At 41.4% G+C, this 24,954-nt stretch overlaps 1 protein-coding gene across 2 annotated transcripts; it reads left to right on the top strand.

Moving 5' to 3' along the window:
* The first annotated feature begins 413 nt into the window (after positions 1–413).
* Positions 414–23,833, top strand: BPNT2 (3'(2'), 5'-bisphosphate nucleotidase 2). 2 transcript variants are annotated; one of them, XR_014227069.1, is made up of 6 exons: positions 414–909; positions 13,252–13,411; positions 14,358–14,453; positions 16,334–16,495; positions 18,188–19,120; positions 22,491–23,833. XR_014227069.1 is itself a non-coding variant. In XM_082296696.1 (5 exons), exons 1-5 carry the CDS (start codon positions 523–525, stop codon positions 18,457–18,459), a joined length of 1,077 nt encoding a protein of 358 aa, XP_082152822.1. In that variant the 5' UTR covers positions 414–522; the 3' UTR covers positions 18,460–21,896. The 2 variants fall into 2 exon arrangements, 1 of the variants encoding a protein (XP_082152822.1); XM_082296696.1 differs by lacking the exon at positions 22,491–23,833 and having other exon boundaries at positions 18,188–21,896.
* Positions 23,834–24,954: the final 1,121 nt, after the last annotated feature.

The raw sequence follows: 24,954 nt of genomic DNA, 5'->3' as shown, positions 1-24,954 counted from the left end.
CTCAGCACCGCTAACAGTGCATCTTCAGAAATTTAGCGGCAATTTATGCCAACAGCGATTTCCATCAGAAAACCCCTTCCCAGCGTGCCGGGCGGGCTTCGGTTCAGCCTCCGGCTCCGGCTCCAGCTCCGGCTCCAGCCCGCGGGCGGCAGCAGCTCCCTCGCCGCTGCGGGTTCCTGGACCACCTAGAGGGAGATAAGGAAAAAATCACCCCAAACCACAGAGCTCAGGAGAACCAGCGGGCGGTGGACGGTGTGGGCTGCCATGGATGTGCACGACGGGCAGCGGGGCACCCCCCACGCTCCCGCCGGACGCCCGGCGAACGCCGCGGTCCCGGGCAGCGGGACATGCTCAGTGCGCGCGGCGGGCTCCGCCTCCGCCTGACCCGGATACAGACAGCGCTGCCTCGGCCGCGAGCGTGGAGCCGGCCCGGCGCCGCTGCAGCAGCGGGAGCGGAGCGCTCCGGCCGTGCCATGGGATTGTGGTGACTGCCCGGCCCCGCCGCCCGCCCGCCCCGCGGCCATGGCCCCCATGGGCATCCGCCTCTCGCCGCTCGGCATGGCCGTGTTCTGCCTGCTGGGGCTGGGCGTCCTCTACCACCTCTACTCCGGCTTCCTGGCCGGCCGCTTCGCCTTCTTCATGCTGAGCGAGCCGGCGGCCGGCGGGCCCGAGACGCCGCACGGCTCCGCGGCCGGCGGCGCCGTGGACCTGCGGGAGCTGCTGGCCGTGTCCGTGCTGGCCGCCGTCAGGGGCGGGGAGGAGGTGAAGCGGGTCCGCGAGGGGAACGTCCTCAACGCCAAGGCGAAGGGGAAGACGCGGGAGGGGGCCGAGGAGCAGCTGACCACCGGCGACCTCCTCTCCAACCGCAGGATGTTCTACCTGCTGAAGGGCGCCTTCCCCGCCGTGCAGGTGGGTGCCAGGCCCCTCCGTGGGGCGGGGGCTGCCGCGGGCCCGGCGCTGGGACCCCGGTGTGGAGCCCCGGCGCTGGGCTGCTGCACACCGGCGCCTCTGCGGTCCGTGACCGCCGGCGGGAAGCGCTGCCCTCCTTTGCGCTGTTCCTGCCCCTCCCGCTGAAGTTGTGGCAGTGCCACCTCATGCTTGTTGCCCGGGGTGTTGGGTTGCAGGGGAAGGAGTTGGAGCGTGTTGCAAGCGAAGCCACGCGAGGTGAAACACTATCAAACAGTACGGGCATGGAGGGGTGGGGGAAGCACCGAGTCTCGCTCGAGTGGATCGTGAGCTCTGTGGTTAAAGATACGGGTAATTGCACAGCGCAGATTCCGCGTACGCTTAAGATAAAGAGATCAGGAATGCCGTTGTTTTTGTAGTTATCCTTCCTGCTAGTTGTCTTTCCTGCCGTCAGTTACGGGGAGAGCCTGGAGTGCGGAGCAGCGATCGAGAATTCGAGGCTTAGGAACATAGCGCTGCAATAATCGAGTGTTTAGCGCTCGTGGCTGTGGGACAGCAGATAAGCACAGTTGTGTTAATACTGTGGACCACTGCCTACCTGAGCAGAATGAGTTTACTTTGCTTTCAGAGGTGTACACCCCTTCCTGCTCTCCCTCACTTCTGAAACCTGGGTCTAGTTTTTAAGGTTGTGCCCTAACCTTTGAACTATACTTTGAGGCTTTTTGGGGTTTGTTGGCATCGTTTCTGCTTTCACTTCAGTAAATCGGAACTTCTGTCTCTTGATGTTAAATTCCTTTATAAATTCCTGTTAAATAGCTTTTTACGGCCATTTAAAATGGATAGAAAGCCCTAAATTTGGATCTCAGAGGTGGTGATCATATGCTTCTGCTGGACAGGTTGACAGAAAAAGTAGCTAAGTCTGGTTTTTGGTTGGTGAGTTACTATTCAATTTTTAGTAGTTGTTTTGAAAGTTACACAGGATAAAGTGTAGTTTTTTTGTTTGTTGGCTTTTTGGGTTTTTTTTTGTTTGTTTCTTTGTTTTGGTGGAGTTTTGAAGTGTTGTAAAGAACTTACTGCATGTGAAATCTAGAGGAAACAACAAATTCTTCAGTGTTTGAAGTAAACTTGATATGTGACTAATCTTCCTCTACAGAAAGATTATGCAGATTCTGTTCTGAAGATTTCCTGGATTGTCTGTCGGTGACAAGCCACCTTCAGAGGCTCAGTGTTAAAGGAAGAAAAAGTATTGACCCCTGTTCTCTTGCATTATTCGGTGTCCTCATGGAGGTTGGCTTTACAGCTTAGCTGGCTTGAAACCTCTATGCTTTCTCCCCTTTCACAGATGGAAGGACTTCATTAATCTAGATGTAAGAGTTGCCTGTGCTTCTAAAGAAGGCTGGGAGTTTGGTCTGGGCTTGAAGAGTACAGTAAACTGTGTGTTGCCTGTTCTGTGGTCATGTGTAAACTCTGCTCTGGAGCCTGGAATTCTTAGCAGTGACAGTCTGACTTGTGTCTTTCACAAGTTTTTCAGGTGATCTGGAGTTATTCAGTCTAACAGATCAGCTGTGGGATGTTTAGTATTCTAAGAATATGATGGGGATAATAACAGCTTATCTTATGTGGTGTTAAAAAATACTCGCTAAGCTATGCATACACTGGTAAGGCAGTCTCTTAAAGTCTGTGATGAAGATGTATTCATTAAACTTTTGTCCAAACTGAAATAAAAGCTTTCTTTTACTACTATATAAATACATGTGGTTCTCAGATGTGAAGACAAAGTATCATCTCAATCTACTAATCCATCAAGGGTAACTTCAGAACAGCCCGTCTAAGACTGCAGCTCTTTCGTAAAACAGACCTGCTGAGTTTTGGTGTGAATATAAGGATTATAGAGGATTTTCTGAGGCAGTATAAAATTGCATAATGTAAGAAATATCTTATTTTATATCTGTAATCTTATCCCCCTGTACAGAGTGACACTCCAGAATAAAAGATGCTGCTGAAGTCAAATAAACCTCCTCTTCTCTCCTTGCTAGAGAAGATGATGCTAATAAAAGCTGTCAAACAAAAACTGAAATAATTCCAAGAGTAAGCTTATGCAAAATGCTGATTTTCTCACATCGTGAAGTTGTTGAGCTTAACAGGGGTACCTCAGTATTTAAATTGTTGCCAAATGCTGCAGCCAGGAAGATGAAGCAGCACAAAAACTAGGTGCTAAGCTATGCTTGTAAAGCAAAGGAAATGGAGTTGTTCAGTCTGGAGAAGGCTTCTGCAAGACATTACAGCGGCCTTTCAGTACCTGAAGGGGGCTGTAGGAGAGCTGGAGACGAACTTTGTACAAGGGCATGCATTGACAGGACAAGGAGAATGGCTTTCATCTGAAAGAGGGCAGGTTAAGATGGGACATTAGGACAAAATTCTTTACTGTGGGAGTGGTGAGGCACTGGAGCAGGTTGCCCAGAGAAGTTGTGGATAACTCCTCCCTGGAAGTGTTCAAGGCCAGGCGGGAGGCTTTGAGCAGCCTGGTTTAGTGGAAGGTGTCCCACCACATGGCAGGGGGGTTGGAGTGACATGAGCTGGAAGGTCCCTTCCAGCCCAAACCATTATATTACTCCATGATTCTCTAAGAATAACCATGGCTTTCCAATGTTTCAAAATAACCAAGGGGCGAAGTCATTCAACTGAAATAAACAAAAGTAAGTGAGCTGCGTTGGATTCCCTGTTTTGTGCTGCTGGACATAAAAAGGGAAAGCATGAAAACAGTCTGTCTGAAGCAGATCAGAGTCTCTTAAAGTGTGGTTATTAAGAGAAGATAGAAGAGTTAGGCTTCTCACTTGCAGAAGCTGAAATAAATCTGGAAAAAGTCTTATAATACTAAGAGTTGAGATTTATAAAAAAAGCCCTTTCAAAATCTGAGGGGGAAAAAATCCCACAGAAAATGTTTGCCTTTGTTCTGTTAAGTAAAGGTATTGTCTGTACAGAGGAACTCCACTGCTGACATCAGCTGCTCTGTTTGATATAAATAGATGCATTTGCATCAGTTAAGACTTCTCAAGCTATGTTAGGTAAGACCGAAGAGGTGCAGCTCAATTGTGTTTTATCACTGTGAAGTAGATTTAGTGGTGGTGGTTTTATATCCCTCAGAACCAAGCGTGAGAAAGATAAGGGACAAAGAGGCAAGTCACTTACTGCTACCTTGGGTATTACCCAGTGTTGTCTGATTGCACTCAACATCCAGCAATAAATATTTGCATGTGTATTCCATGAAGCATCTTTGTACAGTTGATTTTGAAATATACTTAACGCTAAAATACATGCATCACTTTCTCTTGGTGAGGTTCTCAACTGCAGTTACAGGCTCCTGCATTACCAATATGTTGTCCTCATTTATTTGTCTTGCTAAGAACAAGTTAAAGCTCTGATCCAGCTGTAATCATCCCCTCTGCTTCTTTCATTTTTTATTTACTGTTTATCTTTTCTGGGTTACTGCTCTTCTTTCCTGGTTGATTCTCCATGCAGCCCTATTTATTCCTTGTGCTGGCACAGTGGTAGTGTGATAAGGACTGGGGTGGGAGTTAGGTGAGGAGATTAGGGAGATGTTTAAGGCCCTGCTGCTGGGGTAGTAGTGGACTGGGGTGGCATTCTTTCCAAATTCAGTGGTAGACTAGCCGGAAACACTGGTATGTTCTGCTCAGAAGAGCTTCTGTGAAGAAATGATCTCATCATTCCAGAGTTTCAGCAGCATTACCTGCTAAAAGATCCCTCTCAGCATCATGCCTTAGGGTCTTATTTCTTTTAATGTGGCCTGACCAGGGATCAATGTCAGGACCTTGATAATTGAATGTATCCCGAATAAAAATTTAAAATAAAAGTTATTTAAAAGAAAGGTTATTTAGGAATACCCTGGTTCACTTCCCATTACAGCCCATCTTCAGCACATCTGAAGGAGCAGCCCTGCTTGGTCACAAAGGCAGGAATGATTGACAGAGTGTTCCTTAAACTTTCACTTTGACCACGTTACCTCTTGTCCTCTGACTGAAAAAGCCAATTTTAAAGTGATCCACACAATTCTGCTGTTTTGTTGCTGCTATACTAGAGTTATTTTCACAGGATGCAGACTTCAGTCTTACTGGTCAGATTGTATTCTGCCCTACATTCCCATTTTGAGCTGTTTTGGCTTATTTTTGTTCTAGAGTTGCATCACCTCTATGTCTTGTTTTCTAGTGTAAATACTGAATGGAGTTTCATCTTGTTTGGTCCCTCTTTTTTTTTATTGTGACTGTGGTGGAAATCAAGTCTTCCTCTGTCCCAGTCTTTCTCTTTGAGCATCTTTTTATGAGTCTTGACTCTGTTCTGAATACAAATGTTCTTCTATCTCTTTCCCAGTTAAGACTGATGATAAATACTGCATTTCAAGCTTATGCATGATAATGCTGGAATCAGCATTTGAAATGAAAATTTAAGAACATGTCACTTTTACTTTGATTTTCTTCTAAATTAATCTGGCTTTCGAAGATTAATGACTCCAAGCACTCCTTTTTTGTCAGGCTATCTGAAGTACTGTCTAGGTTTAAACTCACCGTTTACAAGCTTCTGACCACAGTGCCAACATACCTAAAAAACTGAAATTTCATCTGGGATGGCACACTCTGCAACTGATACTGATTCTGTGTAAAAGATAGATATGTTAAAGAAGTAGGTTTAAACACCAAAATACTACTTAAGCTTCAGAAGTATTGCACTTTAGTGAAGAAGTTCAGTAATTTGTCTTTTCATGTTGTGAGAATGGCCTCCTCAGGTCTTAGGGCTTTTAATAAAATTAATGTTCTTCTGACCCGGATGATCTTTGCAACTGTCAGTGGGTTTCTAAGTAAAACAAGAAGGGTGAATGTCAATCTGAAATCTCAGTAATAGGTGTCAGGAGATGCATCTCCTAACACGGGTTCCAAATGATGCCAGATGACTTATGCCTACTCTCTTTGCATAAAAATGAACTTAAAGACTGTAACTTTATGCTAATGAGTTCCGTGATTATCTTTTCAGATGCAATTAGAAGCGTTCATTTGGCTTGTTTGTACACTGGGGGTGTTTAATCTATCAGCTGAGCATCTGGAGAGTTGAATTTCTTAGTGTAGCCACTCACAAACAGTGGAAGTTTTCTGGGTATTATCTGTTTTACTGGTAGATTTCTAATCTGTCCTTATTTGGATGTTTTCTTAAAATGACGAGAAGTGTTGCAACTCTTGTGATGAGCAAGTCATCCCTTTCTCTTTGCTAGACTTGGGTCTGTATAGAACTGTAATAGAGAATTTTGCCATCTACTGAAACTACTTGTGTGAGCTAATGAGCAAGTGGCTCTATTTTCCTGGTCTAAAATTCTAGTTGTTTCTGCAGATTACTGGTGGAAACAGTGAATCCTGTGATCCATGCTGATTCCCTCAATTCCACTTTTGTTGTTTTTACCAATCTCTATTCATCGTAAGGCCACAGAAGCAGAGTTGTCGTCGGATACGTCTTTATCATTTATTAAATCCTGTTTCTTTCAGTGTGCTTCCTGCTGGCTTAATGGCCAAAGTTACCAAACGAGTTTTGATAAGCACTAATTGAGCTTCAGGACATTTAGGCTTGTCCAGATTCTTCTTTGCACATTCTGTCACCTTGTTCCTGCATTAAGTGACTTCTTGTTGCTAAAATAAACAAAGATGTAGTTGATGGTAGAGGGAAACCTCTGTCTGTCTGGACTTAGGTGCCTTGAAAAATGTATGTGTCCATTTCCAGTGTTGTGGTATAATTATAGAAATACTTGTTTTCTGATCAAATGAATGACAACATGAGACCAGTGGGTTTATACCTCTTATTATTTCATACATTTGTATGATTTTATACCTTACATATTTATATACAAATACATTTTATAGTTTTAAACTTAATTAAAATTTAGTACTTTAAACTTACAGTTTTTAAACTTAATTACCTTTTAATAAGTTTTGGGGTTTTTTTTTTAGAAAACCATGTGATTCAGTAAGGTCTTCTCTCCTTTCATAACAAAATCTGCCTTGCTAAAACTCTTTGTAAATTGAACCTTGGCAAGAGGAACATTTTTGAAAGGCAGGAAGATCACCTGTAAAAGCTTATTTTTCCTTTCTAATATGTTGTGGCAATCTAAGGAGGAAAAGAACCTTTTCAAAAGCAAGCAGCTGGCTTTAAAAATGTCAGTGTATTGAATAAAATTAAGGGGGTTTTTTCCTATGCTGGTAAGGCTACTATTCAAATTTTTTAAAGCTTAAAGGTATTTTAAATTTACAAAAAGAAGTGGTACTTTGATTTCCCAGTTTGCATTCTTTTCAGAGTTAAGTAACCTAAACTTTCAAGAAGCAGCTTTCATTCACAGTGAAAACTCTTATTCACCACCCCCAAATTTAAAAGTTGGAAGGGAGGGATCATGAATGGTCCTGGGTGCAGGTGAGCTAAGTCTTGCTGTGAATGCACACCGCTCCCTTTGTAACAGATTTTGTAACCAGGGTAGGTTAGATACTTTCCTCAGATACTGGAAATACCGTGCTTTGTGCTCTCCTGGAGTGTTCTCTCCTTTTGAGCATATTTATATGTCCTGACTTGTCAAGTGGGTGTTTACATTCACAAGTTTTGGCATCTGATTCCTTCACACGATTTGTGGATGTACAGATGCTGTGAGAAGCTGAGACAGCTTTCACCTCTGATACATTTGAGGAGAAAAACAGAGAAGCAGAGCCAATGGAGGTAAAACAGTCTGACTTGTAGTGCAAGAGGTATAGGGCTGCTCTTTGGTGCAGTGCAGCAGCAGTGATTGAAGGGGTCTCTAAGTGGGGGAAGTACCAAAGACTGCTGGTCGAACCGCTCTCCCCTGAGCTGTGACATCTCTGAAACACAGTCAAATAAGAGCAAATCAAGTACAGTCCCATGCAGCCACCTCATAGGTACTGACCTTCACACCTTCCAAGGTGTGTAGTTGTGGGTATCCTAGAGCCATAAAATGACTTGTGTTGGAAGGGACCTTAAAGATCATCTTGTTCCAACTACCCTGCTGTGGGCAGGAATGCCTTCCACTAGACAAAGTTGCTCAAAGCCCCATCCAGTCTGGCCTTGAACACTTTGAAGGCTGAGGCATTGTAGCGGGTTGGGTTTGTAACTGGGCGGAAACACTAATTTCGTGTAGTGGTTTGACCCAAAATACTCATTACTGCTTATCTTCTGTGAGATAAGAATTAGGAGAAATGCAAAGCAGGCACCAAACTTGAAAGAATAGAAAGTTTATTAACAGACCTAAAAGAGGGGGAAAAAAAATTATACCATACTTTCAGAACTCTCCTCCTCCCCCCACCTTCCTCCCTTCTCCCACTGACAATGTAAAAAGACAACCCTTAAGATGTTCAGTCTGTTTACCACTGCCATAATAACCTTGTTCAGTCCATTTAGAAAGAGAAGTCTCTTCTTGCTCGTGCTATGAAAACATTATCACAACGAGACAGCCACCCACTTCCAAATATTGTTCAGTCCATTTAGGAAGAGGAGTCTCTCTGCCTGCATGTGAGTCCCTTCCCCCGACTTGCAGCTTTACCCACAACTGCTTTCGAGGGTCCACTCTTGAAGTTTTCTGGGGTACAATTTTAAGGTTGAGCCGTTCAGAAACAAGAGCAGAGGCCCTTCTCCTTCCCTGGGAGCAAAGGGTCTTCCTCATCTTCATCTTTAGGACTATCTCTGGGAGCATCTCTAGGAACTGAGGTTTTCTCCTTTCCCATTTGGAGCAAAAGTCCTCATCGCTTCCATCTCTCTCTGTCCAAACTTCTCATGAAATTACAGCTGCATCAGCATCTGCCTATCTCAGGTGCTTTTGCTCACGAGTTGAACACTCCACCCCCCATACCTTCATGAAATTACAACAGGATACTCTGATATATCATAGCTTCACAACAGAATTTCAGCTTTAAGCATCTCCTCTTTCTCTTCCCTCAGGTTTTCAGCTCTTCACAGCACTAAAAGGGCTAATCTAACCTAGGCCTTGCAGCTGGAATGTGGCTTATCGCTGTTGGTCACCTGATCTCTGCCGGACAGCGGTGCCCTTTTTGCTGAAATCTTGGCTGCAGTGGAGGGGGGTGCGTTCGGAGCCGCTCTGGCTGCCCACAGCCCTGCTGGGGGGGGTCATCCTGGAGCCATGGCCCGGCCCGGCCTGGCCCAAGCGGGGGCCGGGCCAGCTGGCCCCCACTCGGGCCCTGCAGCCACCTGTCCCAGCACCGGAAACGAGACAGAGCTTGAGGGGGGCGTTTGTCTATTCTTAAGTGTGGATCGAAGAGGTGGTCACACCTTTAAGTGGCTTAAAGAATTGTCCATATTCAAGCTGGCCAGCTGATAGGTTCTATCTGGTCATAGAGGAAGCTGTAAGGAGAACATCACTTCCGAGACTCAGCTTGCTAACCTATGACAGGCATCCACAGCTTCTCTGGGCAACCTGTTCCAGTGCCTCACCACCCTCACAGTAAAGAATTTCTTCCTAAAATCTAAGCCAAATCTCTCCTCTTTTAGCTTAAAACCATTCTCTCTTGTCCTATCCCTATCTGCCCATGTAAAAAGTTATTCTCCCTATTTTTAGAAGCACCCTTTAAGCATTGGAATGCTGCCTTAAGGTGTCACAGCAGCCTTCTCTTTTCCAGGCTTAATAAACCCAGCTTTCAGCCATTCTTCATAGGAGAGGTGTTCATCCCTCTCATCATCTTTGTGGCCCTTCTCTGGACCCACTCTAACAGGTCCACATCATTATCATGCTGAGGACTCCATACCTGGTTGCAGCACTCCAGGTGGGGTCTCACCAGGGCAGAGTAGAGGGGGAGAATCGCTTCCCTCCTCCTGCCGGCCATGCTGCTTTTCTTCATGCATCCCAGGAGGTAGTTGGCTGTCTGGACTGTGAGCACACATCCATGATAAACCCCAAGTCCGGCTACGTTAGGCTGCTCTCAGTGGGTTCTCCCAGACTGTACTCATGCCTGGGATTGCCAGGTGCACCATCTTGCGCTTGGACTTGTTGAACTTCATGAGGTTCTTGTGAGCCAACTTCTCAAGTTTGTCCAGGTCCCTCAGGATGGTGTCCCTTCCTTCTGTTTTGTCACATGCACTCCTTGGCTTCATGTCATCTGGAAACTTGCTGAGGGTCCATTTCATCTTACTATTGTAAGGACATAATTATCAGATTGGGATATTGATGCTCTCTGGAATAAAGTGCTGTGCTACCTCATGTTTTTCAATATACTGGATTATTTGCATATTAAAATATAAAATGAGTATTGAGCTGGAGAATTCTGTGGGGAAGGAGAGGGAGTGCTAAATTAAAAAAAAAAATTCACATGCCACCAAACACTTCCTAAGAAAAGCATTGCATTTTCATGTACTGATGTGTGATTTTAAAAATAGAAGCTTCTGTTTTGGGATGGGGGGTGGTGGTGTTTGCATATATTTTTTCACTTTAATTTACCTTCGATGGGTGAATTCAAAGGCATAACTACAGTTGTGTTCCACTCTTTCAGACCAGGAAAAAACCTGAAGTTGTGCACCATGCCAGGGACAGCTAGCTGGTATTCAAGTAAGCTTTTTGAGTGAAGAGCTGCCACAAAGACAGCATGAAGTGCTGGTAGGGACTAAACCAGGACAGGACAAAGAGCCACTGTTAGTTTCCCTGAAGTCTTTAAGTGGTCAGGACTGTTGGCTGTTTGTTAGAGCACTGCATTTATCCAGACAAGTTCATAGTATACTGGAGTTGCTTCCTGTGTTCCTGAGCAGATCTGTGTTCCCATCACCAGTGTGCTGGAGGGGAGTGTTCTCTGTGCAGAAGTTTCTGGAGGCTGGAAACACCTGGGTGTTTTGGAAGGCACACCATGGACTGATCCTGGTATTGGTGTTGGACCTCTGCTGCTGGCTTCCATGAGCAGCATCCCTCATTTGTTATGGAATTCCTGCACCTTACAGGCTGGTTTTGAGGAAGCTCTGTACTGGTCAGATGCAGCCTGACTGCCTTGTTTATGAAATAATGGTTTTTGGTTTTTTATTTTACTTTCCAGCAGTATTCCATGCACTGATTTACATATATTTTATTAAATCTCTGTGTTTGATGCAGTTCTTTGTGAGGAGGGCTTTTAATTCAAGCATAACTGGGGAAATTTGCCAAAATGTAGTTAAGCATCATGTCAGTGCTTCCAGAACTTCCCCAGGTGGGCTTTTACACCTTACAGCTATTAGGCAATTAACCCCAGAGCATCTTGCTGAGATAAGGTCTAGTGTCTGAAATATTTGGCCTTGTCACTATCTTTCTACCATAGCTACTCCTAATTTATGAGTGAGGGTTTGGGATTGCAGTGAACTACATATCCATATCTCTTGAGAAAAGTTTAAACTGTGAGGTCATGGCCTCTGGAGGCTGCCAGCAAATGAGAATGACAGATAGGAACATGGAATTAACACAGAGGCATGTTTTCCAGGTATATTTTCCTGCATTAAAAAAAAAAAAGAAAAAAAGCAGGAATAAAAGAAGCTTTCAGTTTTAAGGGTTGGTGAGCCCCTCTCAGGCAAATATTTAGCCAAGGCTACAGAGTAAATGGTCATATGAATGGAAGTAGTGACCTGGTTGGAGGGGATGGGATTTGTGGGGTTTTGTTTTGGTTTTGGGGGGTTTTGTTTGGTTGGTTTGGTTTGGTTTGGGGGTTTTGGTCTGGTTTGGTTTTTGGGGTTTTGTTTGTTTGTTTGTTTTACTTTCTCCAGATGGCTGTGCAACCTTCTCACTCTTCCCCCAGTTTTTTTTCTAGTGGAATAATTGTGTCTGTTGAGAGACAATCATTATAAATGCTGCACAAAATCTGAACTAGTAGGTGGTCTTTCTCTGAAAACAGTACCTTTCAGGTGGTTTCAGACTTTAAATTCTAGTGTACTCTAACAACAGGTTTAACAAGATATTCTTCCTTTTGAGCATGGGTTCCAACCCTTTAACTTTTTGGAGGCCCCTTTCTTCTGTTGAGGAAATGTTTTTTTATGATGGTATGTCATGTGCTGCAGTGGAACTTTGACTGCCCAGGGGCTGTGTTGAGACTGCCAAGTCTGTGGAACTACTCATCTTGACTTTGCAGGACTGTTTTCCCTAGGGGAAAATGCAATTGTCAGGTTTATTGGACAGCGACAGATGTTTAATTTGTAAATGTCACGGCAACTTCAAGAGCTCCATGTTTGGCATATAATGCTTCAAATACTGGTTTTACGTGAGAAGACAGCTATGATGTATGGCTGGAGTTGCTGCAGTTCTGCTTCCTTTTACTTTTTGAATTCTCTTGGAGAAAATGGCCCTTAACTCTTGGCTGATAACTTGTTGCAGTTGAGGTCTGTCACATTCAAACGTTGTCTGGTAGCTGCTTCATTTTCCTTGTCTTTCCATGTCACTTGCCTCCAATTTTTGGGACAACTGCATCTCTGGTCATCCAAAAATATTGTGCTACTGCAGTCACAAGGACGTTGTGTTGGGTTTTGCAGATCATTACTCCATTCAACAGATTGGTGCTGTGTGCTCCCCTACTGGGCCAAACTCCACTTGATGTACTGAAATGCCCTCTGGTGTGAAGTAAAGTTCATTAAGCTGGGCAGCAGGTGACAATAGGCTTACATGTGACTTTTGACTGCTGTTTATAAATGTTCTTCATGGGCTATCCTTAGGACCTTACTCCAACCTACCCTAAAAATGAGTATGGGTTGTTACTTACTTGTTTGTGAAATAAATTTGTCTGACAGTTGTGTAGTGGTTAAATTCAACTGAGCTGCTAAAATTTCTAGTTGTAACTCAATGCTGGCAGCAGAAATATATGTACTAAGATTTCTTCTTGTCCAAGTCATGCAGAATCTGCACAATATCTGGTGATAGTATATCTGTACATTTCCATGTGCATCTACTGGTCTGTATAAATTGAGTATTAGATCCCCTACTGTCTGTGTACTGTATGATTCTCCAGAGTCAAATGTTCTGCTGGTAGTCCTTAAAGCAACTGCATTTAAATATTGATTTAAAAAAATGCGATTCATGCTGTGGGAATGTTCAGTAGGGAGAGCTGCAGCCAAAGCAACAGTGTCCAGCTGTGGTGTGGTTCACAGTAAAATTCTGGATTGTGGTTTTGCATTGTTTGTCACATGACCATAATAGCCTGTGAGCTGCTGAAAAATGACTAATTCCTGCATTTGAGGTGAAGGAAGAAAGAGAAAATGTGAGCAAACCTGTAATTCTCCCAAGTGCTGCAGTTGCTGTATCTGATATGTTAATGCAACTACTTTGTTGTCTCACTACAGATAAATTCTGAGGAGCATGTTGACACAGCTGATCAGGAGACAGTCTCCTGGGATCGCAGTATTCCTGAAGACATAAAGCAAAAAATACAGCCTAAAGAGGTGCCAGCAGAAAGTGTCACTGTCTGGATCGATCCATTAGATGCTACACAAGAATACACAGGTAGCTGATTCTTGTTGACAAATCATGTGTGTAATTCTGATGTTTGCCTTTTACCCTGGAGACAAAATAGTAAGTACCTAAAATGACGTCTCTTGTTAAAGTGTCTTATGTCAAAGCTATTTGTGATTTAATTGAACAAATTGCATAATGAAATCTCTGTGGTTCTCAAATTACAACATTTATATATTCCAACTCTGAAATTACTTTGGTATCCTTGCAACTAAGTAATTGCCATAATAAATGGTGACTGTCAATTATGGATTGTACTGGAATTTCATGTTTCTTTATTTCAGTCATTACTGTGACAACACTAAGTATCTTATATTTTTGGTTTTGCTTATTTAAGGGAAATGCTAAGTAAATAACCTATTTAACTTGATATAAGAAAATTTGTGTTGTCATTTTTCAAAAAAGCATGCATAATTCAGTCTTCCCCCTTTTCCAATGTTTTCGGATGTCACATAAGCAGTTCAAGGCAATCCAACTAAAATCCTTGCTGATAAGTACTAAGGAACAACTGAAAAAATGGGATTTTTTTGGTGACTATTTCATTGATACAATTATCCTTTCCAGTGAATCTTCTTTGGGTTTTTAATTACCATTTTTGAACTGATAGAGAATACGAGGTGAGGCAGAGAAGGAAGAATGCAGGGGCACAGATTTCCATGAAAACATGTGTTGCATAAGACACAGGTGTTAGCATTAGATCTGGTGGCAGTATAGGTTACATCTACTGAACAGGAAAAATTGCTGGAAAGCTGAAAAGTCTTTAAAGTCTTTTGAAAATTGAAAGGTTTTATTTGAAGATACATCAAAGTTACATAACTGTAAAGAGGCAGAATGTAAACTGGTCTTCAGAGAACAATCTGAATCATCTCCTGTCTGTTTTCCTTTTGTGTTCTGACATCTGATTGTAAACTTGCTCACTTTGTTGTTTTGTCCACAGAGGATCTTCGACAGTACGTCACAACGATGGTTTGTGTGGCTGTAAATGGTAAACCAGTAATAGGAGTGATACACAAGCCCTTCTCATCATATACAGGTACCTCATGCTTTCACATACTTCCATCATGGTCAGTCATAGTGTTAATCAAAATTTGGTGTTTCAGGGGACATCTGTAGGTATAAATGAGAAAATAGTATCGGGGCAAAAGGGCACTTCAGCAGACCTCACAATTAGAGCTGCAGATGTGTTCTGTGCTGTGAAACCACAAAGGAAAATGCTGCCCTTGTTTAACCTAAAAATTATGCATTTAGAACAAACTAACTGAAAATATGTTTAAGAGCTAAGATCTCTTCAATCAGAATGCTTATAGCAAACAAAAAAAAAGTTAAACCTACAAATACCGATCAGTTTCATGTGTGCTTTTAGTCTTTAGCAAAAAAGGGTACTTTTCTCATTTAGCAGAATAACTTGGGTCTGTGATAAATATACCCAGGAACTGCCGTTTATTCAGTGTGAATAAAAAAAGATTGAATTAAGATCTTAATGGCAACTCTTTGTATGTAACAGGCAAGACTGTCTAGCATAGCCTTATTGATTATCTGACATGCTTTAATGGCACAACTGTGAAGTAATTAATTCTTTAGTATTAATGATGTATCAGCAAGCATTGCTGCAAGGTTGTCAGTTTGCATGCACTTCTGAAAGCTTCAAAGCAGTTTAAGTATTCATGGCTTACTGTGTACTTAAAACAGGAATTTCTGTTTACATTTTCTCTTAGGCAATACTGACCTCTAGAGTTCTGAAGTTCTGCAGTAGCTCTGGCACAAAAACTAAGTCTAAATAAAGGCATTTTGTATTTGTTCTCCTTTTTTGGCCTGCTGAACACTCAACATTTTGTGCTAAATATTTTGCTGTCTATAAATATAAGTTTAATTACCAGTCACTTAAGTATGTGATATATTTGAATATGCTTCAAGAATCTTGGAGGTTTTGGAACATAGTTTTTTTAGGTATCAATACCTATCTCAAGAAATGGGGTTTTAGCATTGCAATGTTGAGAATTTCTCTGCTTTAATAATAGTGAAGTGTGCAATGTTCAGAAGAAATCAGATGAGATGCAATGAATTCTGTGTGACAAGTATTCATTTTCCAAGCTGGAAATACCAATATGTTTTGAGTCAGATTGTTCCTAATACTACCACACAAATACAGAGCAATAAAGGGCAGTCAGCATTGTTATTACACACAGCTCAGTCTGTTGCCAAACAACCTGGCTCTCTACTGAGATGAAATTGATGGGTAGTTTACTAAGTAAATGTCAGATTAATGGTTAGGGGATGCCACCTACCAAGCCTGGCTTTGAACATCATGATGAAACAAGTGGGAAGTTGTGTATTCTAAATGCAGTTGTCTGAAGCACAACATCAAATATCTTTCTTTGTAGCACTATCCTCCTGAGCTATTTCCTTCCTTAGCATTAGTATCCTTCTGAACAAAATGACTCCGTAGCATTTTTGGTATCTGCTTTAAAGGGTAGTGGGCCTTTTTGTTCTTACATAAAAACATTTTTTGAGGAAATTTCTGATGAGGAGATATCCTTTTAACTTTGGTTAAAAGGTTTCCAATTGCAAGTTCTGAATATATATAAAATATATTATATACTATATTATATACTATATATAATATACTTGGGATTTTTCCCTCTTACTCTGTTCTTTGGAAGTATCACACAAGAACAGTCAGGCTTGGGATAATGGCATATGCACCAATGTGTGTGTGGCCTGTTTGTCTTCCCTTGTGTGCACATGTGGATATGCACCGCATCCTCCGTCAGCCCTAACTTTCTCTGTTACAGTAGTGAGAGATATTAAGTCAGAGGTATCAATTACATATTCTTAGATAAGTACCCTTTTATCTTCACACTTAACAGAGATTGGTTTTCGTTAATCTTAGCAGAATTTTTGTTTCTCTTGTAGCCTGGGCAATGGTGGATGGTGGGTCAAATGTAAAAGCTCGTTCCTCCTACAATGAGAAGACTCCAAGGATTATTGTGTCCCGCTCCCATGCAGGAAAAGTTGAGCAGGTTGCACGGCAGACATTTGGAAATAAAACTGTGATAATCCCCGCTGGTGGAGCAGGTTTGGTTCTTTAAGCATCCTATCCAGTTTATTGCTTCTGAATGTTTTAATGGTGCAGCTGTTACTAGGCAAAAGGATGTAACTGTGGTGCCTCCTCTTTTTCCTCTTGCTTTTTCGTCTTCACATCACTGAAAGCAAGTGCTTGACCCTAGGGACACAGTTTTTCCTGTGTTTGGGAACCTGCATGCAAACTTGGTTCAGACTTCAGGCTGTTCACAAGTCAGTATGTTACTGAAACTAGGCCTGGGCCAGCAGTGTTGTTGTGGTCCTTTCATTGAAACATGCTGATGTATGTTCACTTAAGGCACCGATGCCTCAGTGGGAGAGAAAGGGTTGTGTGACCACAGGCAGAATCATGGAAGAGAATCTGTTGGTTGTTAGCTAATAGTATGGTTGATTAAAAAAAATTAAGAAAAAAGCCATTAAAGTTTGGTACTATTTATTGCATTTATATCAAAAGAGAAAATTAGTGTCACTAAAGTCCATTTTTATCTGCCTCATACTCATTGAAGGAAGTTTTAGAATACTTTTTACTTATGCGATGTCCTTGTGCATGTTACTGACAGAATGTAAATGTGAGGCACTAGTGTAAAGCAACAGAAGTTTTAAAGTCCCAGAAAGGCCATGTAAAATTTTATTTTACAGAAATATATCTTTCTGTGTCTTTAATACGAAAAGCCAGAGCTCCCTTACAGATTTTTTAGTCAAGAAGGTCTTGCATTGCTTCTTTAGATAATGAATCTAAATGACAAAGAAAGGGAAAGTGTAGCTAATTATAGCAGCTCTTGTCCAGGGCTTGACTCTGTTTAAGAAGATAAAGAAATTAACAGATTAATGAAACAAGAATATTGGTCAAAGAGTTGAAAAACTGAAAAAATTCCATAAAAGAAAGAACACTTTTTGAGCAATTACTTTGTGCTGCATAATGAATAATAAAGGACTGCTTTGCTTTATTAAAGAGTGGTGTATACATCTTCCTTGTATTGTAATAAAAAGCCAGGGAGAAAAAGATAGACTTGAGCAGGGGGTCTGATGCTGGTCAGCACTGGTGTGCCACGACCTTCCTAGAGTGTCCTACAAAGAACAACTCTTCGAGGAGTGCTGGCAGGCCTCCCTGGGCAGCAGGTGATCTCAGCAAGCGTAGCAGCTTCTCTGCTACAAGTGATTCCAGCTCTTGTGATTCAGCTCTTTGTGAAATCACCCAAGGCGAACTCGGGGACAGAGACAGGAGCCTCGCTTGGCAATTCCACAGAGGTAGCTTTTATTGTCCAGCAGCCCCTGTGAAGGGGAGGCCAGGGACAAGGCTCCCTCTTGAGGGGCAGAAACAGGGGCCTTTTATGGGAAAGGCAGGGGGTGGGGTAGAAACCAATTAGCCAAGTGGGTACAGGCTATCACCATATAGAAACAAGACATGCTGGGGATGGTTCACTTTGTCACCATGATCCGAGGAAGGTTGCTTATCTCTGGGAGGAGTCTTTTTGCCCTCAAGCCTCTCTCCTCCAAGGGAGTGCAGAGGGCTCTTGTGCCAAGGGCTCACAGCCCCTGCACATGAGCATGATACAGGGATTGAGAAGTGAGTGAATAAACATAAGAGCAGAACTATATTTTAGTTTCTGGTCTTGTTCTTTTAATGCGTTTCAACAGGAAAGCTTGGTTTAATTTTTTTTGTTTACCTCTGCCTATTTCTTCTAGGCTATAAAGTGTTGGCCCTCCTTGATGTGCCTGAAAAGAATCAAGAAGAAGCTGATGTGTATATCCATGTCACCTACATTAAGAAATGGGACATATGTGCTGGAAATGCAGTGTTGAGAGCGTTGGGTGGCCATATGACTACCCTGACTGGTGAAGAAATTAGTTACACTGGCTCAGATGGCAATGAAGGAGGACTTATAGCCAGTATCAAAATGAACCATAAAGCACTAATTGAAAAACTTCCAGATCTGGAAAAAACGTCACACAAATAAACATGACTGATGGAGACGTACAAGTTGTGCTTTTGGAGCCTCCAGATGCTCTGTCTGAAGAAGCAGCCGTGAAAACCTGCTAGAAAAGATGCACAGCAAAGCAAAGCAGTTTGGTGTGGTTTTGGGGACTATATTTTGCATTGGGTTTTGTCAGTGGTGGTATTTAAAAAGAATAAAATAATAATAATCAGAAGTAGGAAGGGGACCGATGGTCTCACACATCAGTTTCCATGTTTTATTTTTTTCAGACTGTTTTCATGCAGTTCTTATACTCAAGGTGCGTTTACCATATATATTGGGGAACGTAGGTAAACTAAAGAAAAATCCAAATTTTTTTCATAAAATAACTTGAGTATTTCTCACAGGAGTCTCTTGAAATCTGTTACATCTTACTGTAGTTTTAGCAATTCCATAATAAATTAGGTAGGAAAAAAAGCTTGATTTATATAGGGATTTGATAACTGTAAACAGTCTATCAGGAATCATGACCTCGTGTTTTGTATCCCCTGAATGGAAAGCACAAGAAGGTTGATTCAAATCTATATGCAGCAACAGATTATCTTTGACAGTGTGGCACTCTTTCTGCTTTTTAAGAGAAAAAAAGAAATGTTCTGTATTATTTTGACTTCTTTCCTGAAGATGTAAACCAGTTTTAGTTCAGGTGGGTTGTGAATATTGGTGTTTTATTAATCAGTGTAATTATTTCCTTATACCTTTTTAAAAGAAGGCAGCATTTCCTTGTATAGTTTTTAGCAGTTACTTCTTGTTCTTGATTTCTGCAAACAGTGTTGAAGATGCATGCTAAATTTTTCTCTAATGCTTGTTCATTATGTGGTGTTTGTGCCTATAGAAGCAGCCTCTTCCTTCAGTACCTTCAGTTATTTTGTTTGTTTGGGTTTTCTTTCCATTGGACAGAGGGAATGAGTTTAACAGAAATAGTAGGTTGACTGGTTATTTCCATTTCCAACACAAAATACAAACTAGCAATTTTTCTACAACCCCAGGAATAGCTTTCTCATTTTAGCTTGCGACACACTCTTTTCTGCAGAAAGCTCTTCAGCCATTCCAAACAGCTTGTGCTTATTTGGTTTGTGGTAATTTACAGAGAGAGAGAGAGAGACCATTTGAATTTGAATCTGCTTAAGCAAGTTTGAAGAACATGTGGCACTTAAAGTACAGCAGGGTCTGCAAAACTTTACTGAAAAATGTTCTTTGCAATCCAGTACATAGAGAACAGAACGTGGGTCCTTTGATATCAAATGACAGTTTGTTGTACCTCTGTCTCCAAACATGTAGCCATCTGCATTGTTGTTCTCTGCATCCCCCTGAAGGGTTTCAGAAAGTTCAAATATACCTGTTATTTGAATTATCAGAAAATAAGCTGCCCATCTGTCCTCAAGTATGCTAAAATTCTTAGTTACTATAAGATCTTTTCTGTTCAAAGTTTATTCAATGTAGACCTGGGCTGCCTGATCAAAACCCTTAATTCTTTAACTTCTTTCATACTGTTAATGAGACCTGCTCTTCTGATTAAAAAGAAGTTTTTCTCCTTAGGTCAGTAGTGGAGAATGTTTAGATACTGCTTTCAACTTCTAGCTGAAGTTCACATTTCCAAAAGACCTCCCAGATGTTGCATAACTACAGATACAGACTTCTATTTCTTGAACTCACTGGCAAAGGAGACTGAAGCTTAGTCCTGTGAGCCTCTTGGTGCAGGTAGTTTTTGGAGAACTTCTTTTCCAACATGGACACTATTGCTGCTCTTTGAAAATAACTTTGACACATGTAGATAATTCACAAAGCAATTTAACTTTCAATTCTTAAATTTAATAAATGCTGTATGCTATGTCAAATAAGTGATCATGCCCTTTTTAAAAAGGATCTGATCTATTTCAGAAACTTGCTGAGCTTTCAAACTTCAGTGAAAAATAAAAATAACATTTATCAAGGTTTTAGTAATATTTTACAAGAAGACTGCAGCTTTTTGAGACTGATTTTAATGTCTTAAAGGCTAGGTTTTTTTAAAGAAAGCTCTTTTTATGTTTATTTGTTAGAGAACATGGATTAAAATTTAAATGTGAAAAATAACTGTAGTTAGCCTAGTATAAAAACCTGATTGTGTCACAGAGATCAAATGCACAATATTTAAATGGGCAATTAAGATAAAATGTTGTGGTTTTAGAACCAGCTTGAAATCTTAGGTAAACATACTTTATGAAAATGGGACTGCTTTTATTTTGGGGAATGCTTCTATCACTTCCTTGCATAAGCTGTGATCAGACTTTCTTTATGGGAAATGAAAAATGGTATGTTATGTACAAGGGCTTATTTGTATCTTAGTTGAAGGCATAGAATAGCGAACAAAAAAAGTATTTCCGTAAGTTATTTTTTCTTAAGAAAATGAGGTACCTTAGGAAAAGCCCTCTTATCCTTCCTCCCTCATGCTGGCTAAAATGCCTAGCCTTCCATCAGGAAGACTTGTGCTTGTTTAGACACATTAATATCCTAAATTGCTTTGTTGCAGTGGATCACAATGTTAAGTACCTTTCAAAGGGGACCATTATTGGGCTAATCTCACTCCTGATGAAACTGAGGAGGTGAGAGTGTGCTGCCCAGTTAATCACTCCTAGAGCCTGAGCTCGTAGAGCTTTCCCACAGTTGAGGGCCAAGGTAGTGCTTGTGATCTCCTGGTGTAATTTAAAGAGCAGCTGCTTTGGTGTGAGAACAGGTGAGCAGCTGGTGAGTATCAGTTTCAGATGTCATTTTGCAATAAATGTAACTCTTATGCAGACCAGCAAGTATTCACAAGTGCTTGCTTAGTGCACACGTCTCAGTGCACTTTGTTTGTACAGTGTTAACACTCAGTATATCATTTCTTTGACTGTGTTTACACTCCATTCTAAAACGTTCTGCTGTTCTGGCTTAAATATTTGTTTGGTTTCATCAGTGTGGATGTGACTTAACCTTATGCCCAGAGAGGTAGGAAATCATACCATACCCACATCTCACTGCTGGGCTACAACAGTGTTCTTTATATCTTAGCATTTTCCACATAAAGCTGTCACACACCATTTTTAGAGATGCTACTTAAAACAATTGCATGTTGTAGGTGGGTCCTACAAAAGTATATGTTTTTTAAAGATTTTAATTAAAAAAAAAAAAAGTATCATTCTAGCTCCAAATAAAGGGATTAAGAGAATGTATTATTTTAGCATTGGTTTTCCAATGGTGGATTTTTTTGAGTGGCTATTATGATTAAGGTAGTTGCAAGTGAAATTATTCTAAAACTGTATGTATTTTTTCTTTTTCATTCTGCTAAAAAGAGTGTATGGTAGCATAGATAATACCTGGTACTGTACCAAGAGTCCTAGCTTTCATTCCTTGAATGAATGTTTTTTAAATAAATGGACACAGAAATAAATGGGTTGAATATTGTATTTAACTGGTTTTGAGATTAACTTGTTTGCCAGACTTTTACAGATGGATTTAAGAGTTATTTGTTCTGATCTACAGAGCATGTAATGACAATGAAAATACTTAGTAGATATGGCTTAATTTTTTTAAATGGCCAGTGGCTGGAGATCAGGGGTGGGGAGGGGAGTCAGTTATAAATAAGTGTATTCCAATGTCTTTGTAGCATCCTGTTATCTGTTGGAGTTCTACAACAGCAGTGCAGTATTGTATAATTCTAATTTAATGTGTAAAACAAGGAGTGCACATATCCCAAGAGCTGTGCAGTGAGAAGTGACCAAGTGTTGCTCTGGGGCTCTGCTGTGTTATGCCAGCAGAGAATGGCTGCTTCATTGTCTCATGGATGTCATTCCAGTAGCAGTTTCTTTCATAGAAAACTGCTTTTCTAGGCTACTGCCTCTCCAGTTATGCCCAACCTCTTTGTAGATCTGTTTTCTGAAGTAAACTAGAGCAGTGGAAAGAATCAGATGGCTGTGCTGGAAAAGTTACAACAGAGGACACTTACTTCTGTTTCTTTATTTTTAAATTGCATTGATTGTTTAATTTCTCTTGTCTTTCAGGGGTTAGATAATGATACAGATAAGATTCAATGGACCACAAATAAATGGCTGTGGGATTTTAAGCCCAAGCAAGAGGAGGGCAGGAAGGACTGTCTCTAACCAAGGCAAAGCTGAATGGATGGTTTTCTGTCAGGCCACTCATGCTGAGCCTTTCTTCAGTGTTTTAGTGGTTTAGGCCCTTTCACGCAAACAGTTACAGATTTGATTTTGCCAAAATATCATTGATAGTCTTATCTTCTAATCTGCTGTCCTCGGTGAAACTGCACTGTAGCCACTTCACTGTAATGTAACTCACTGAGACAAGAATATGGTAGCTCCAAGGACTCAATTGCTTGAATTGTGAGCCACAACTTCTGTATGGCATCTCTTGCAGTGATGTCCTAGTACCTGCTGTGAGTGTCTTCCCACCCCACAAGGAGGTCATGCACCCACGTTTCATACTGAGAATCTGTTTTAGCCTTATACATCATGGTTTTCAGATGCCACATCAGCTCTTTCAGCTCTTCTGTGAGAAGTGCTCATCCACTTTCCTTCTGAGGCTTCCTCTGGAGCCAGTAATTAGTGGCCACTTTTCCCTCTTTGCTCTTCCTCTCTGTTCCCTTCTGATCCTTGATCCTTTCTTAGTCGATGTGGACAAGAAAAATGAGAGATCAGAGGTGAAAACAGTCCCAGAATGAGAGAGCCCCAGCAGTCAACTATCCAATTTATCCTGAAACTGTTAATATTTAGGACTAAGGTCTAAGGTACTGACTGTTTCTACCACAAGTGCAATAGTTGCCAACAAAATAGTTGGAATGTGGAGAAGTTAATGCAATTAGGGGTACTGAACATACAGAAAAGATGCAGGTGGACTAAGGAGAAGTTAAAAAGAAGGAGAAAACGGTTTTTCAGTATAATGTTGCAAGCATTTGGCATTTGTGGCCCCTCTGGGTGCAGAGCTTCATTGCTTATGAAAGAGGCTGCATTGGCCCTCTGTGAAAGGCCTGATTTTGTTGAACTCAATAGCAGTATTCCCACTGAACTCAATGTGAGCAGAACCAAGCCAGATAAAACAGGAACAGTAAATTAAGCTAAATTCTGAAAAGCTCAACTTCTTTCAGGAGAGCAAACAACCTGGGTTGTGTTAAACTTGCCTCTGACAGCTTCAGTCTACATTTGGCAATGTCATCCCACTGTCTCGAGGTTCTAAGTCTTTCAGGTTTTTTTTATAGTCTACAGGTAACATTGTTTTCTACCCCAGTTGTTCCTTATTTGTAATTCACATTTCATTTTTTCTCTCCAAAGGATCAGCAACACTCCAGCATTTTTCCTGTTATCCCACCAAATTGTATTAGCATTTTCCAATTGTGTGCCAAATTGAAATAACAATTCTATAAATAAATTCTCCAAAAATACTGATCTCTGAGGGTGTTTTTCTATATTTTGTCTTTCTGGAGGGTATTTATTGTTTCTTTGTGCTCCAGATACTATTTTTTTTTACAGTAATGCATGCCATGTTGCTTCAGTTGTGCTCTGCCCGTCATGTGTGTGAGACTTCCTGCCTGAGGAGTTATTGATAAGTCCAGCCAAGTTTATGATAAGTATAGTTCAAGATCCCTGGCTTTGTTTTCATACCTGTGTTGCTGTGAAAGTCAGTCAGTTTGTGAAAGTGAGTGCTTAGAAATCCCCTTAGAAAAAAGAGATTAGAAAAGATAGTATTGCTCTTTGGATCTGAAGAAGTTTTCCTTCCAACATCATTTCCACATCTCTTCCTAATTGTGTTACTTCATTCTGCTCGAGTCTCTTGTTTCCATGAGAATGGTAGTAGCAGGGTAGTAACTACCATTATTTGCCCTTATTCTATTAATGCCCCACTCTTCATAAGTGAAACCATGGAGCAAGTTGAAAGATCCTTTAATGTCCCATAACAATATGGAATTTTGGGCTGTTCTTGGATGCAGCTTCAAATATGTTTCTTCTCACACCTACCGATGTGTGCAAGACTGGGTGTACAATGAAATTGTCTGTCATCCTGGACTTAGGCAACACATGTCACAGAGTTGTACACAGATGTTCTGAAAACCCTTGATCATATGTGATCTAACAAGACAAGGAAATTGGAGTCTGTTGCAATGCTCTGAAATGCATCTTCAGAGGAGATGCAACCCAGAGGAGGCAGGGTTCTTTCCATCTTGCAAAGCAAGTAAGTGCATGTTTGTGTGCATGTGGTGCATGGCTTGTTGAAAACAATTGTATGCTTTGGGAAGCCTGAATGGTCCAGTTAGAGGCAAATGTGTGCTCTTTGCTGTCAGCCATTTACATGAGGCTCTCAAACGTGCCTTTGTCACACCTGATCTATCATGTCCTACCCTAGGGCCAGAGTTTTGCAGGTTTCATTATTTAGAGCAGTGTGAAAGGTAACGTGTAAGACTACAAAAACTATACAGCCCATGGTGGCATCCTGCTCCTTAACAACATAAACCAA

The sequence above is a fragment of the Coloeus monedula genome, assembly GCF_965178545.1.
Source record: "Coloeus monedula genome assembly, chromosome: 1".
Classification (NCBI taxonomy): Eukaryota; Metazoa; Chordata; class Aves; order Passeriformes; family Corvidae; genus Coloeus; species Coloeus monedula.
This window is presented reverse-complemented; position numbering and strand designations above follow the sequence as displayed.

What these genes read in the sequence shown, in the direction of transcription:
- BPNT2 (XM_082296696.1), top strand. Translation starts at nt 523, where the DNA reads ATGGCCCCCATGGGCATCCGCCTCTCGCCGCTCGGCATGGCCGTGTTC. An exon ending in GCGCCTTCCCCGCCGTGCAG is followed by an intron (nt 910 to 13,251) that starts GTGGGTGCCAGG and finishes GTCTCACTACAG; the next exon opens with ATAAATTCTGAGGAGCATGT. An exon ending in AATCCCCGCTGGTGGAGCAG is followed by an intron (nt 16,496 to 18,187) that starts GTTTGGTTCTTT and finishes TATTTCTTCTAG; the next exon opens with GCTATAAAGTGTTGGCCCTC.